At 34.5% G+C, this 16,496-nt stretch overlaps 2 protein-coding genes across 10 annotated transcripts; one reads left to right on the forward strand and one right to left on the reverse strand.

Moving 5' to 3' along the window:
* The first annotated feature begins 520 nt into the window (after positions 1-520).
* On the forward strand, positions 521-2,628 carry LOC108469157 (trans-cinnamate:CoA ligase, peroxisomal-like). The gene is made up of 2 exons (XM_017770046.2): positions 521-799; positions 899-2,628. The coding sequence occupies exons 1-2, from the start codon at positions 602-604 to the stop codon at positions 2,441-2,443; spliced, it is 1,743 nt and encodes a 580-aa protein (XP_017625535.1). The 5' UTR covers positions 521-601; the 3' UTR covers positions 2,444-2,628.
* Positions 2,629-6,477: 3,849 nt separating this feature from the next.
* Positions 6,478-16,181, reverse strand: LOC108469984 (SUPPRESSOR OF ABI3-5-like). 9 transcript variants are annotated; one of them, XM_053031887.1, is made up of 16 exons: positions 15,912-16,158; positions 15,604-15,728; positions 15,408-15,448; positions 14,399-15,143; positions 14,247-14,318; positions 14,058-14,150; positions 13,898-13,977; positions 13,039-13,192; positions 12,535-12,607; positions 12,364-12,455; positions 12,215-12,283; positions 11,228-11,407; positions 9,296-9,488; positions 7,685-8,644; positions 7,292-7,443; positions 6,478-6,853 (listed from the first exon to the last, which is right to left on the reverse strand). In XM_053031887.1, exons 2-16 carry the CDS (start codon positions 15,655-15,657, stop codon positions 6,674-6,676), a joined length of 3,138 nt encoding a protein of 1,045 aa, XP_052887847.1. In that variant the 5' UTR covers positions 15,658-15,728; positions 15,912-16,158; the 3' UTR covers positions 6,478-6,673. The 9 variants fall into 9 exon arrangements, with proteins under 9 accessions (XP_052887847.1, XP_052887842.1, XP_017626622.1 ...); XM_053031882.1 differs by having other exon boundaries at positions 12,364-12,458; positions 14,058-14,318; XM_017771133.2 differs by having other exon boundaries at positions 13,039-13,189; positions 15,604-16,158.
* Positions 16,182-16,496: the final 315 nt, after the last annotated feature.

Genomic DNA, 16,496 nt, shown 5'->3' on the forward strand with positions numbered 1-16,496 from the left:
TAATACATTTCAACGCACTGAAACTGATTTCTTCTTGTATTGACAATAATACCTATGTTAATCGAGTTAAGACTCAATCGAAACAGGACAGAGATTTTAACCTCAAAAAATCGACTAATTTGAGAGGGAGGAAAGGATAAGATGGAAACAAAACGAAAACCATTAGCATCGGTTGGAAATTCAAGCAGCCCCACAATATGGTGAAACCATAATCCAATTTCAAAGCCGAAGGGGTAAATCGTAAGTGGGATAGTGACTTGAGACACTATGGGGCCAGTGTGTGTGAACGTGCGTTGGGTAGTTCGGGTCAACTCAAGAATCCTTATTTCCAAAGCTAAATTAATCAATCTTCACTTAATGTAATTTGGCATTAAATTGCCTTGCAATATCTCAGCAATTTCCGTATCAGTTTTCCTTAAATTCACTTTTTTATTATATTTACTTCTTATTTTTTTTTTAAAAAAAGAAATTCTTTGCCCAGCCTATATATATTTCTCCTTCCATCCTAATTCCTTCACAATTCAATCTTTTCTTTCTTTCTTCTCTCAACCAAACAAATAACAGAGTTTATAAAAGAAACCAATCTTTCAAAAAAATTAGAATGGACCGACTCTCGAAATGCGAAGCAAATTATGTGCCACTTACACCCTTGTCGTTCCTCAAAAGAGCTGGCAGTGTGTATGCTAATCGTACGTCCATCATCTACGAGAACACTCGTTTCACTTGGCGTCAAACCTACGAGCGGTGTTGTCGTCTGGCTTCATCTTTACGTTCTCTCAACATACTTAACAACCATGTTGTAAGTTTCTTTCAATCGCCATTTGTGTTACATGTATGTATGTTAGTGTTTTTTTTTTTTTCTTTTCATTGATGTTTAGAAAACATGTCTTTTTCGTAGGTATCTGTGTTGGCTCCTAATGTTCCGGCTATGTATGAGATGCATTTTGCTGTTCCCATGGCTGGTGCTGTTCTTAACACCATTAATAGCAGGCTGGATGCTAAGAATGTTGCCACCATTCTTCGTCACTCTGAGGCCAAGGCCTTGTTTGTTGATTATCAGTACGTGCAGTTGGCTAGCGAGGCTCTTCGGATTTTGATGGCGGATTCACAACAAGGGCAGTCATCGATGCCATTGGTGATTGTCATAGATGATGTAGACTCCCCCACGGGTGTTCGACTTGGGGAGTTGGAATATGAGCAGCTCATCCAAATGGGTAATCCGAGATTTGTCCCCATTGAGGTACAAGATGAGTGGGATCCTATTTCACTCAACTATACATCCGGAACCACATCGGAACCCAAAGGGGTTGTTTACAGTCACAGAGGGGCTTATTTAAGCACTTTATCCTTGATTTTAGGGTGGGAAATGGGGAATGAGCCTGTTTATCTTTGGTCTCTCCCTATGTTCCATTGCAACGGTTGGACCTTCACTTGGGGAATTGCAGCACGAGGTGGAACCAATGTATGTATACGCAATACCACCGCGTACGACATGTACCGAAGCATAGCGACTCACAAAGTGACCCACATGTGTTGCGCGCCCATCGTGTTCAACATCCTCCTCGAAGCCAAACTAAACGAGCGCCGGGAAATTTCCTCTCCCGTCCAAATACTCACCGGCGGTGCACCCCCTCCAGCCCCATTGCTCGAGAAGATGGAACACCTTGGTTTCTACGTAACACATGCTTACGGACTAACAGAAGCCACCGGTCCCGCTTTAGTGTGCGAATGGCAAGCCAAGTGGAACCATCTACCCGCAGAACATAAGGCGAAAATCAAGTCCCGACAAGGAATTAGTGTACTGACGTTAGCAGATGTAGACGTGAAGAACGTGGAAACCATGGAAAGTGTCCCGCAGGATGGGAAAACCATAGGGGAAATCGTTTTGCGTGGAAGTAGTATCATGAAAGGGTATCTCAAAGACGAAGTAGCCACCTCCAAAGCCTTTAAAAAGGGATGGTTCTTCACCGGTGACGTGGGAGTTATACACCCCGATGGGTACCTCGAAATAAAAGACCGATCAAAGGACGTAATCATATCTGGAGGCGAAAACATCAGTAGCGTCGAGCTTGAATCGGTTCTTTACAAACATCCCAGAGTTCTAGAAGCAGCAGTGGTTGCAATGCCGCACCCACGGTGGGGGGAAAGCCCTTGTGCTTTTATTTCATTAAGAGAGAACGAAACCAGCCAAAAAGGCGACGTGAAAGAAGCCGATATTATATCATACTGCCGTAAAAACCTCCCACATTTCATGATCCCAAAGAAGGTGAAGTTTCTATCACAGCTGCCCAAAACTTCAACGGGGAAAATACAGAAATTCCAGCTAAGAGCTATGGCCAAAACATTCCAGGTTACAGAGAAGAAGTCTACGCAAATCAATAAAGAAATTCCTCAATATCACGTGGAGGGTCATGAACAGATTCTTGCTATGTCACGCCTTTGAAAGTCAAAAAGAGATTAGTTAAATTAGTTCAAAGTCATGGAATTGGAATAAACTATACATGCGAGTACTTGTATAGAGGCCCCTTTCCTTGATATTTTTTATTTGCTTTTGTACCCTCTTGCAGATGGCTTGTGAAGAAACACTACTGCTTAATCTATGTTATAAATAAACAATTTTGTTGTTAACTCTGTTTTCTTTTTTATTGTTTAGGAAGATGGTTATCTCTTTTCAAAATCTGATTTGTCAAAAAATGCGTACAATTTCATACAATATCTCCTAGTTTTGAGTTATTATTTAGTCTATTCCTGTAAAGTAAAACAAAAACTTGAATGCACGTCATATGATGATTACTGAAGATATTTAAACTCTTTTAACATGATTCCGAATCGTATTACCTCATAATATGAAAGAAAAAAAAAACCTTCAGAGAATCGAAAATAAAAACCATTTAATTAAAAGAAATCATAATAATCATAAAACCCAAATTGATTATGATTATCAAAGACAAAGACAAAAGGTAGTCAGTGACCTCGACCTCCCAAATGGCAGATTTGTTAGTTAGTCTCTTAAATCTTTATAAAATTACATTTTAGTATAGTGATAAAATTATATATTGACCCCGCAATAATTTATGATTAATCTCTAATCCTCTCGAAGCAATTTTCTAACTTAATCCTTGGTTACTAAAACAATGGTTAAATACTTATTTGGATATGACACAAGAAACATCTAAATATGAAAGCAGTGCCATGAAAAAGAATATTCTTATTTTCATACAGAATTTCAAATTAATTTAATAGATTCTCAACTTAAAGCTTTGCGAATGTAACTTCTCGTATCTCGAAAATTTTGATTTTTATTCTATTGGAACTTAACATAAATATCTTCAATGGTTACATAAAAATCTTCAATGGATTGGTCAGTACATCCATCAAAAGAGGTGGCTATGCCCTCTGCTGTCAGCTCTGCATTTTTGTGGGGGTAATGAAATGTAGGTCATCCTCAATCCATGCTATATATAATAAAGGATGTCAACAAGGTGGATTGTTGTTCACTTGCTTGCTTACTTTATTATCCATTCATTTTAGCTTATAAATAAAGGGGATAATCGTACCTCTTCTTTGAACGAATATTAAGTTGGCACCCTCTAGTTTTAAATATTTAAATCTGAATTTGATTTCTTAAGGAAAAAATATAACAAAAATCGATGGCGGATTTTAAAATATATATATTTTATTATAATGTTTAAGATTTTAAATTTTTATTTTAGAATTATGGTTAATTTTTTTATAAAAGTGTGAAAAATTTTCACTATAATTCAAAGGCTAAATTAATAATTAACTATTTAAATTAACGTGTCATATTATCCTCTTAATGATAGTTAATGGAAAAATGACCAAAATGTAATAATTTAATAATGTTAGCAACTATTATGTAACTTTTAAAAGTTGGGTGACTGAAATGTAATTTTAAACAAAGTTTAAGGACAATTAGTGGAGTTTACCTAATTTTTTTGTGTGTTTTATACCACCTTTTAGAGTTAAAGTGAATTGAAAGAGTATACTCTTTTTCTTATTTTAGTATCGGTTAATTGATGAATTATAAAATACTAAAAATAATTTTTTAAATATATATTTTTAAATTTTAGAGTTAGGATTAAATTGATAAATTTTATAAATATTGAACGCTAAATTTATTAAATTTTTAACATGATTTTAATATTCTAAATAATTTTAATAATTTATATTTATTTTAAAGTTTTAAAATTATTATTAAATTTTAAAAATTTAAAATGATATTTAAACTATAATTCAAGAATTAAATTAATAATAAACCATTTCAATTAATATTTCACACCATCATTTAATATAGGATTAATTTTTATATTTCGAAATATACATAGACTAATTATTTTTTTTTTTATGTCCCCGAGTCAGTGAAAGCTACTGTATTATTTGGCATGTTATTAAGGTAGATGCTTACCTGCCACGCTGCTGTTTCGAGCTGACCATTGTCCCCACTTTGATGTTAATATGTGGGTATCCTCTATCAGTCTAATGAAATCCGTGAGTTTTGTCATTTACCACAAATTACAGAAGTAGCACATAAAATTTTATAAATCTATTCTTACATGTCGCATTCTAATTAATTGGATATGTAACGTGGCACATTTTGATTGTTGTCATATGCCAATCAATTTTTTAACTATATTTAAAGGATCAAATGAGTATTAAGTCAAAATTTTAAATTAGTATATAAAAAAATTGCATTGTCCCCCCCAAATTTTTTTTTTATTTAATCATTTAAAAATTATAAAAATATAAATTATTAAAATGGTAAACTTGTATTTAGTTCTCATTAAAATATACAATTACGTTCTGTTCTAAAAAAATTCCTAACTTCACCCCTGATTTCATGATAAATTTTGACTAGTATTCTCCAAATCCAATTTAGCTTGTAGGGTTGCCTCTAGAAGATTTCAGCTTGTTCTGTTATAAGCTCTCATATCAAGTTTTAGTGCCCCAAAATCTCTTTTATATTTTTTTGAACATTAATCTTATTATATGTTCTTATAATAATGTCTCAAACTACCTATAGTTTCTTCCCAACTCTTAAATAAGAGGATAATACACTTCAGCACACTCGTACTCACATCCTTCTACATTGTTAAAATTTTTTTAATTTTATATCAGCTGGACTAATTTCGCTCCAAGGGGTATGGTATCACTTATTTGTTATTATTGAATAATGCAATGACAATAAATTTGTATTGAATCAAAATGACCGGTAAAATAGATGAGTTTAGAAAATCTAATAACCATTTAACTGGGACACATGAATATACTAAATTAAAGAGTCTCATTAATTATCGATTGAGTATTAATTCGATTGTTGTCGGCATTGTTGTCGGTGTAGAATGGTGTTTATGAGCCGGACTAGATTTAAGTTGGACTTAAGCATAATATTAACATACTTTGTACTTGCTTAAGATTGGCCCAACTCGAAATATAAACTTTGTTTCATGCCTTAGAATTTTATTATATAGGTCGAATAATTTAAATGTTGGGTCGAATCTCCGATCAAGTTGTAATTATTATTATATAACACATACATTTTATTTATCGAGCACTTTACTAGAGATGTGAGGATAAATTTTTGAAAACGTTCATATCAAATAAAATATAAATTTAATTAATATTAACATTTTCAATTATTTTTTATTAACAAAACTTAGTTTCTTATTAACAACCAAGTAATTTAATATATTTATTTTTAAATATCATTTACATATTTATTTTCAATAAAAATCATATACTTTTAAATAAGCATATACGATAGTACTTAAAAAATTTAAGACTAATTTTGTCTTAAAAGATAATTTTAATTTTAATTACACAAGGATGACATATTTGGCTAACCATTGTAATTAGTGGACCCATCAAATTGAGTATAATTGAAACACCCTAATTACACTCTTCAATTCTTAGAGGAGAGTGAGAATTGAAATAATTACACATGTAATTTCAATTTTAAAAAATTATATCATAAGCATGAACACGTATGAGTATTTCGGATGAATATTACGAAAAGTTTCATATATTATAAATCTTAAAAAAATCTATTACAAAAATAATGTGTATTTTATAAAATTATAACAAAAAAATTATATTATTTAAATCCTTAAATTTTTCTAAAGTTATGACAAAAAGTTTTTATAAAAATAAATTATATGTTATAAAGGTGTTATAATATATTTATTTATAAAATTTAAGATCAAAAATATAGACGTAACTTATTTATGTATTCATTATATATATTATAAAAACAATATATTTAATCATAAAAACTTGTTATGATTTTTTTATCGAACTTCTTTATAAAAAATAACTTTTTAAAGTTATGACAAAAATTATATTATTTATAAAAATATTAAGAAAATTATTATAAAACTTTTTTATAAATGTTATATATTATAATTTTATATAATTTTTGCTTAATTTGTATTATAAAAATGATATAACCTAGTATAAGTCTTTTTCCAAATTAAGTTTATAAACATGGGGATTCATGTGTCTTTGTACATATACCTTATCAAGATGATCTAAGGGCTTAGAGAAACAAACTCCATTCATCCAGACAAATGAAATATAATCTCAAACCTAAAGATTTCAAACTATGTTTATAAACAAAGACTTACATTTTCCACTGTCCACATCTGTGTGATCCAACCTATGACATTTGTTGGAACCTAGCAAGTGCTTTCTTATTAATCACAGTTTTGTAATTATCGCCAGCTTGCACCTCAAGGCTGGGGTCCAACTTCTTCACCTGACTTCCAAGTCCTGTACTTTTATCTATTCCCTGTGCTTCAACTGCTTCTGTCATTCCACTTCCATCCTTCCCCATTCCCTATTTTATCACATCAAATGCACACAAACATCAAAACCTAATCCCCCCAAATCTAAAATTGGATGCAACTTTCGGCTTCAAAGTTACAGTTGTTAACAAAATGCCAGCTAAAGAAGATGAGCCTAATGTTATTTTCCCTGTATGCATAACAACTATTACCTAATAATAGAATGCAAAGGTCCAAAACTAGGGAGAAAGTGCTGGACAGGGGGATGCATCAGACAAGGATGTTCAGTTATTTCCCAAAATTTTCTACATATTTGTAGGATCAAAAAGCCATTCATATCCAGCTAATATGTGTTCGAAATGAGCAATTAGGAGGAGTTAGGAGTCAAGTCAGACATAATGGGGACAGAAATTTCAAGGGGAGACGTGTAGCAGCTCAATAGCACTTGAATATGTAATCAACAGCTAAAAGGTGCAAGAGAGAAACAATACCAATCCTTCATGCCAACCCATACTGCGGAGCATTCGGTTGCCCACATTGTTCTCATCAATTGCTTTCTTTGCTGTGATGACCTCGAAACTTTGTACATCATCTGATACAGCCCCCTGTCCACCACCAACTCCAGGTGGGAAAGGCATTGGATCTGAGGAGAATTTTTTGAATGCTAAATCTCAATCTTCAAAATACACAAACGAACAATTTCTCACAAGTTAACAGAAAATTTTAAAGATAAATAAATGAACCAATCAAGTTACACAACCAAGGCCTTTAAGCCACCAACATTAGAAATAAATCCAAGGGATTTTGGAGATAATTTCGATGGTATGAAACAATGATTGGCATAACATGAACAAAGAAGATTCAATAATCTTAAACAAGCTTACTTGAATTCCAGAACTGATCATCAGGTAGATCATCAGTGGTGGAAGATGATGAACCATACAAGTTCCTCCTCTCAGCTGCACGGTCCCTATAAGTGGTTTGAGACTGCTCCTTGTTGGTAGTGGGAGGCACTGGTGCTTCAGAAAACCTTCTTTTACCACTCCCAGTTGTAGTTGAAGGTGCAATAGAACCCGATGCAGATGCATCAGTCCTAAAGGGAGTCATAGATGCAGGATCCGAAGTTGATGACAATGAACCCTCTGCAACTCCACCAGCTGAAGAGGTTGAAACCCTGGCAGATGATCTGGGAAATGGAATATCAGATTTCACCAGGCCCCTTGCAGAACCTCTTATTACTCCCATTAAATTCCCCCCTGAGCTGTTATTTATAGGCCTTGGCTTGACTGGAGACCCCAAACCCCATGTTGATGTAGCTTGGGCAGTTGTATTGACTCCTGAACTTCTTGTATCACCCTCCTTCAGGTCCATCATATCAAATTTATACTTGCTTTTTGCATGTTGTTCAGCTGAAAGAGGCCTATCTTCAGATGAAGCAGACAGGTGATTGTCATTAAGACCTGATTGGGATGCCTTCCCTTCATGACTCCTCTGTTTCCATATGGTTAACACATTATTCATCTTCTTCTTATTAGCCAGTATACTACTCTTTGAAGCAAGTTTTATCTCTCTTGATTTCTCCTTCTCTTTCTTCTCTGCAGCCAGTGCTGCTGCTGCTGCAGCTTCAACCGCATCTGGTAGTGAGGCTGCCTTCTCAACTGATGTGACCATAGCAGCTGGTGCAGATGTTATTACTTTTGAATTACTGGAACCATCACCTTCTCTAGAAAGCTCATATTCTTTACCAGGTATTATTTTGTCATTCTGATCACTGCAAGGGATGTACTGCTGGGATTGGGGGTCGTACAAAAACCAAGTCCCACTGTTACTGTCATAATAAAGGCCTGCATGTTGAAGCAACCGAAAACAAATTAGGCCTAAAATTGCAACCCTTTAGGTGTGTTTGAATAAGGAATTTTTGAAATTTTGAAATGCGTGAGTTAACCAAACACCAACTCAATAATAAAGAAATAAGTAAAAAACCCTTCTATTTGAAAGGTAACAAATATTATTATGAGGGTATCTTTGTTTTTTTTTATATTTTTATATAAAATCTATAAAAAGAACAATTTAAACCTAGAATCTGTATAAAAACAAAGAGCCCTGAGCTTTTGTCATTAGAATTGACGAAAATAAAAGCTATATTAGAAAAGGAAACAATCCCCAAGTTTTATTCAGCTTTCACATCAATATATTCTTGGTAACGACTGAAGCAATAACCCAACTAAACCCCATCCCCACCAATAGCAGCTTGAACTTCGGACACCATGCAATATAAAATGATTTTGAAGCAAAAAAGCATTTGAATGCAAGGGACGCACCCCCAATAAATCAATTTCTAATAAAATAACAATTTTCATTCTACAGTTAGAAAATTTTTAAGTTCTCTGAGAATAAATTTAAAAAAGAAAAATCAATATCCTAATATTTTGACTTCTAATGTGCAAAAGGAAAAAAGCAACGGCATGGAAAACTTCAAGAAAATGCATGCAAACCTGTATTCCTGTCATAGTAAAACCCAGAAGCAGCATCAAAGTAATAACCAGAGGCTTCATCCCACACAAATCCAGAATGCAAAGCTGAATGGTCCAGTTCAACTGCAAATGAACCACCAACCTGCTCCTGCCAGCTAGTAGACTGTTTGTCATCTGGGTTATATTCCTTTGCTGTCCATCCAACAGCATCATACTGAAAGGAAATATAGCAATACCGTAAGTCCAAGAAACATTTAGAACTAAGATGGCAACTAGGATGAACAAAATAAACAGCACCTTGCATCCCATGAAATTACATAAAAATGCAAAAGCTTAAGAAAAGCAATACCAGAGGAGCAGCATGGAATCATCAGCTGGGCCATTATATATATATGCATGTATGCATGCAGATGACTGTACTAATTAGTAAAATCTAAGGTAGTTTGCTTTCAGGTTTTAAGGGTTTATTGTAGGGTATACTCTAGCTAGATTTACAGGGTACTAGATAACAATAAATAAATAAATAAAAGCACCATCTGTGATAATGACCATATGAACATCAAACACTAATAACCATGAAACAGAATAATTATGGCAGCAATAGAACAAAACCCATGGCTATCAGATTATATCCCAAAAGTATTCAGCTAGAAACCCCTGTGAATTTACATGCCGAATTTTTGCAGTCATGAAATTGTACATGCCATAAATTGCATCAGAATAAATTGACTATATCGAAAGCAAAGAAGTTGTAGTATATATACATAACGCATTAACCAGTCATGTTTCAGTGACCTTACAACATTTTCCTTCTTTGCATTTAAAACAAAAAAAAAAAAGAAGGCATTTTCACTCCTAAATGCTCATGATTCTTAAATCTCTTTTATTTCCTTCTGTACCACTAGACCATGGACACTGATAACAAAATAATGAAAAGAGGTGAAACACTCCAATCAGTTCATCGTATTAGTAATAGAGATGATTCTACGTAGGTAATTATATTCTCAATAGAGTAAGGGTTCTTAGTCCATGGAACTCCATTATGATTGATTCTTTTAAGCTTCTAACCCACAACACATCCTAGAAATATGCCACAGCAAAGAGTTGACCAAGGAAGCCAAAATCCAAGAGTAAACGTCACAATATTAATTCTTTCTTCAAAAAAAGGTCCAAGTTCAGTAGACATTGGAAAACAATTGACTTTGCAGGGACACCTTATAGTGACATGATTGTCTACAATTTTTACAACTAACTATTGCTTCGTTTTTCTCAGTATTACTTTATACTTATCACTTCTGTCATTGGAGTTTACCAGATATGGAGTCTTCTTTCTCTCCTTTCTCTCCTTCAGTTCCACGTACACATTTAGAGCTTCTTTCAGTCTTCCCATGTTTTTCTTTTGGGTTCTTATCATCAACTTTCGTGTAAGTAGTAACTGACTCAAAATCTTCTTTCAGTCAGTTCGAAGCACCAAACTACTTCATTGTAATGTAAACATCATGATCATTGCCTCCTAATATTTTGTTTTCTTCCTACATGTTATCTCTCCTTCACATCACATCTAAGATCAATATCTACAATTACATTGACAGTGGTAATTCCGGTTTCTGAGTCTCAAGTGTATTGTCATTTTTGAGTCTTAAGAGACTTTAGCAGGTGGTAGAGGTGATATGGAAGTAGTGTGCAGGCCAGAGCTGGTGATAATGATTTTGTTCTTGGGCCTTGTACTTCTTTTTTCCAGTTAATCAGGCAAATTAAAACCAGATTTATCCACAATCTGGTTTTGAACACTTTTGACCAGGTTTTAATCTTACCTCAGCTGACAAGATTGTCCAGCCTATTCTTGCCAGTACAAGCAGGAAAAAATATATTTATAGTAGAAACTATCATCCATTCAAAAGTACAAAAATCTATGCAGACATCATCATTAAAACTAAAGATACATTCACATACCTGTTGAGAAAAAGCTGCTGCCTCAATTGCAGCAGCTGCAAGGCTACTTGACTGTAAAGATCCCAATGTCCCTGATCTTGGCCCAATAATGCTCCTTGCATATGCTACTCTTAAGATTTGCCCATTCTTCTCAAGGGTTGTCCCATTTGTGGCTTCAAGGGCTTTTGTGGCATCACCAACCTATATGACATCAAACATTCAGAGGTATATAGCTCATTTCATAAATAATTTTGCCAACCAAAAATTCCTAGACAAAATAACAAAAGCAGAAAAGTATTAAGTACAACAGCTTTCAGCCTACAAGGGAGCACGGAATTCTAGAGCATCGTTTATTGAAAGCGACCCCAGGACATAGGATAGTAATATGCGTTAAGTTATCCTACTATGTTGAAAGTGTATTAATGGAGAATAAATCAGTTGAAGAAATTTATGGATGCAGATATTTTCTCTTCATCACCTACAGACATGATGCTCTTCATTTGAACAAGAGAACAGAATTTGTGGTATTCTTCATATATTACATTGCAGGATTAGTAAAAATAACATTTGGAAAATAGCACTATTCTTTTACTTTTGAATAGCCTCTGCTATTATGTATAATATTTATAATTAACTAAAAATAAATGTACAAAAACTCCAAAATGTCATTGGTTGTAAAGAAAAAACCTTTTCCAATAAATATACTAATGTTTGAACCAATGTGCACAATAGAGATGATAAATTTCAAATTTTTAGAATCAATTTTTTTCTTTATTTGCTCAAGAGAAGTGAAACACGCTAAAAAATTTGGGAATACACATTCTCAGGATTGCTTTCTTGACAGCTGCCAATGTGACTTATTAGCAAGACAAGACTATTATCAGATTAATGGCATGTAAACATATTAATAATAAAGAAAACCATTTATAACCCATTCTTATTTGCAGGTATTGTACTTAGATTTAAATATAAAGCACAGTCAAATTACCATAAAGAAGCAAGTCATACCGAATGGTAATGTACAAAAGCAAATCCCCTTGAAACATGGGTGAACTTGTCTCTAACAAGGCGAAGATCCTGCAGATTAAATCCATAAGATTTTGCAGGTGCTAGAAAAGAGTTTTCCTTCAAAAGAGTATCATGATAAACACACAGACCTTAATTGGGGCATATTTAGAAAACTCGTAACGAAGCATTTCCTCATCAGCATTTTCATCCAATCCACGAACAACCAATACATGGGTAGGACCTACTACAGTTCAAATTAATATGATGTGGCAATTACACAAAGATGATAAAAGCCTGCTCAAAGTAAGATCTGAACCAACCTGAATCAGATCCTCTCTTTCCAGTTAAAGATATGTCAGCTACTGGAGCATCATCAGTACGTTGCTCATTACACTGCATAGAAAGTTGAGAGAAAGGACACATCAATTTTGCACTAACTCAGCTGGAAAAATCTTGAACAGTCATTAGGAAAACTGCAGGCTAGCACTAAACTTAATGCACCATCAATAAAAGAAATAAATCAACATAATAGGATTCAGCTGTCACATTTGGGTACACAATATATCAATTTTCAACAGCCAATGTACATGCATTGCAATTTTTGACATCTCAATCCCCGTACATCCCTAGCCTAGCTCCTAGCATCACTTTTTGGTGTGCCTTAATAAAATGGCACATGAAGCTAGCCAACTATAGTTACCTAATTCTGGCTAGTGATAACAGGAAGGTGATCTAAAGATATATCACTGAAAGAAGGCTTCAATAAGTTAATGTTCTAGTCCAAAAAAAAAAAAAATCAGATAGACTGGGAAAGAAAAACTGACCTGAAAACATGCAGTTCGACGTGCAAAATTGACACATCCACAAATTTTGCACATCCAATCAGACCGTAATGTGGTGCTCTTATGATTTGAGTGACCCATTTTCACAGCATTATTACGAGCAGAAGGTCCACCAGTGCCCCCAGTTGGCTTACTACTGTAACAGAATAGATTTCAACATGGCAATAGTTTTGTATGCAAACACATTGTAGGAAAAACATTAAATGAGAACATTCTTTTTTCTTTTTATCATTTAAAAGAAAGGGGAAATAAGTGAGTTTTTTCATCAATTTAAAATGTGGTACTGATTTCAACCATATTCATTCCTCAATGTACAGAAGCTTTAGATAATATTAAAATCAATCAACAAGCATGGAGTAACCCAATGATCCAGGTTTGAACAATGCGCATATAATATACCTCAGACATTTAAGGTTGATGAAGCGGTAATTGTAAGATTTCCATTGCATGGCACCTCTAACTTAAGAACACAAAGGGAGAGTATGGTTTTATGTTTAAAGCAGTTCTGTATTTCAGTTGTCATTTTAAGATTTACAGCTAAACAGAATCATTTCGGCAATTAAATAAGCACTCTTTGGCAAATATACAAGGTTCTTGTGTTCCCTGTTTTCTTCTTTCCGTAGATATTGCATTATTCTCTTTAATTTCCAGCCAATTATACTCTCAAGTTGAAATTAATCAGATTATATTTTGCTAAAACCTTATAAACTCATTTTCTACTATCAAACCTGCAAAGGAATCGAACCAACTGATAAAAGTATTCTGTAAAACCTAGCATCACAGAGCAACATAAAAACTGTGCCACGTAAAAACTGCAATCATGATTGTAGGGAGAATTTACCTGTAATCAAAGACAAGCTTCCTACCATCCACAACAAGACCATCATCACCAATCTTGTCCATCATTGAGCGTGCTGCCCCCTGTTTCAGAAGCAGTTTCCCTCATATAACATTCAATAACACCAAACACAAAGCATTGACTACTAAGATGTGATAGGTACCACTGAAGGAAAATCAATAAAAGCAAATCCATAAGAAATGCCAGAGGTTCGCTCCTTGATCACACGAACATGACGAAGTGGGCCCCATTCAGCCTTATGGTCATATAAAATTGAAAAACTGTTATTTATGTATAACAAGTGACAGAATAATAATATACAACCCCCAAGAAAACAACAAAAAAATATTACAAGAATCTGGCAAAGATCTTCCTCCGTCGTTTTGTGCGATAGACCCTTTACAACAACAGTTGCAGATGGTGCCTGCAAGAAAACATAATCTTCACCCAAATTCAAAGTTTAAAACAAATGCAACGGTAAGAACATGGAAAAATGAAGCACACCACAGAATAATGCTCCAGCTGATATTTCCCTTCTCGGTCCCTTTGCTTCTGAGTTTTCTCATTTTGATAATTATCATAGCTGTCCTCTCTATGGCTTCGCCCATGGCTCCAAACTCGAGGTGACCTTGATCTTGGACGATCATCACATCCACGGGATCGTGACCAAGACCTCTCATGCCTTTTATGTGGACCCTGATCTCTTTCTCTACTGAAACAATCTCGATCACGTGATTGACGCTTCCTCCAACTGCCATCTCTGCAACTGCCTCTTTTATGACAAGAATCATAACTATTTCGACTATATTCATAATTCCTCTCACGGCTGTTGTCCCTGCTCTGATGAGAAATGTGAGGCCTATAATCATAATAATCATATGAGTAGTCTTCCCAATCTCGCCCCCCATACCTAGAGGGCCTGCCAAATTCATGATCACGGATGTTGTCAACACCACGATAGCCATCCTGAAACTTATCAAAATCTTGAAAAGCGATCTCATGATCACAATATGTATCCATGTCCCTATATGAATCCACATAAAGCTTCTGATGATGCCTAAAATCCTCATCACGGGGATATTCTTCCTCATAACTTCTCTCCCTTGATTGAGACCAGACACCAGCAGCAGCAGGAGGGGAATGATTATCCCTCTCTGGAAAATAATGGTGGCAGGTACTTCTTGGGTAAAAACTATCCCTGGAATATCTTTCATCTAGAAATCTCCTCTCATCATAAGAACCACGGACCCTGCCGCAGTATTAAAGAGTGGGAGTGAAGATAAAAATGGGATACAAGGAAGCCAAATGTTTGTGTAAACAAGTATTTCAACAGTGAATGAAATCAAAATTGGCATGGCAACATGAAAGCAAAAGAAAAAAACAAAATTACGCCCTGGCATCACATAATTTTGCGAAGCACAAAAAAGACTGGTACAGAGTTTCTAACTATCAAGCGTTACAGCCATTGGGAGTAAATGAATGGAGACCATAATAAGCAGTGGGAAGCACTCACCGGTAATTGGGTACAGGAACAGCAGAAAACCCCTCAAGAGCCTGTGGATTCAAGAGATAAGCTATGTCAGTGCGAGGAAGAAATATGAATTAGGCAAATGGAGAGTCCATATCCAGAACGCCGCAGGGCTTTGTTTCATATTGGTATAAGGGATGAGATAATGATCCCATTTTATAAAGGAGAAAACCGCAATTACGCTGTTATTATCCCATCCTCGCTGAAGAGGGTAGCGAGCAGGAGCATGATCCATTTTCTCCCTACAAAAGCGTTTCGGTTGGAGGCGTAGAAGAAATTGTCTAAAAACCCTTTCTTTTCAATTCCCTGTAATGTAATCCACAACAACAACAAAAAAAAAAAAGAAACAGAGACGGTTATGCCATTACGAAGAAGCAAGAAACACAATTGCCACGAATTTGGACTTGGCCTTCGAAACCCTCTTTCCATCTTCCATATTCGATTGGTTGATTGGCTGAACTAAATCAGGGAAAATTAATTTAAGCTAACCTAATATAATCGACGTTTCCCCTTATGAACATAGGTCAAACTCCACAATCTGCATCCAATTCATTTACCTGCCTAACCTGCGGTATGATTGAATCAGATCGAATTCAATGAGAAAACCAATTAAACACCTTCGCTTGATCGCCCTTCTCACGATTTGGCAATATGTAACGAATTCTGCAGAATTCAGTTTTAAGGTGGGTTTTTTTCTTTTAGGGAAGGCAACACTTAGCCAGAAAATTGAGTATTTAAACTTTTTTGAAGGGGTTAAAATGTGCTGTTAGTCCCTGTACTTATCTAGAAATTGAGATTTAGTTCCTATACTTTTACATCTATTTTTTCAATTTAAAAATTAAAATCGAATCATTATCTGTCAAAATTAGTTATCTTTAACATGTTTATTTTTTATCAATCATATATAATGTTATATAAAGGCAGTGTAATTAACATGTCAGGTCGGCAAAATTTGATGAAAAAGACTAACAATGTTAATTGATTGATTGAGATTTTAAAAAAAAAAAAAGATATCTTATATTTTAACTTTTTAAGTACAGGGACTAAATTTCAAATTTTATCTAAGTACAAAGA

This window comes from Gossypium arboreum, chromosome 8 (genome assembly GCF_025698485.1).
Source record: "Gossypium arboreum isolate Shixiya-1 chromosome 8, ASM2569848v2, whole genome shotgun sequence".
Classification (NCBI taxonomy): Eukaryota; Viridiplantae; Streptophyta; class Magnoliopsida; order Malvales; family Malvaceae; genus Gossypium; species Gossypium arboreum.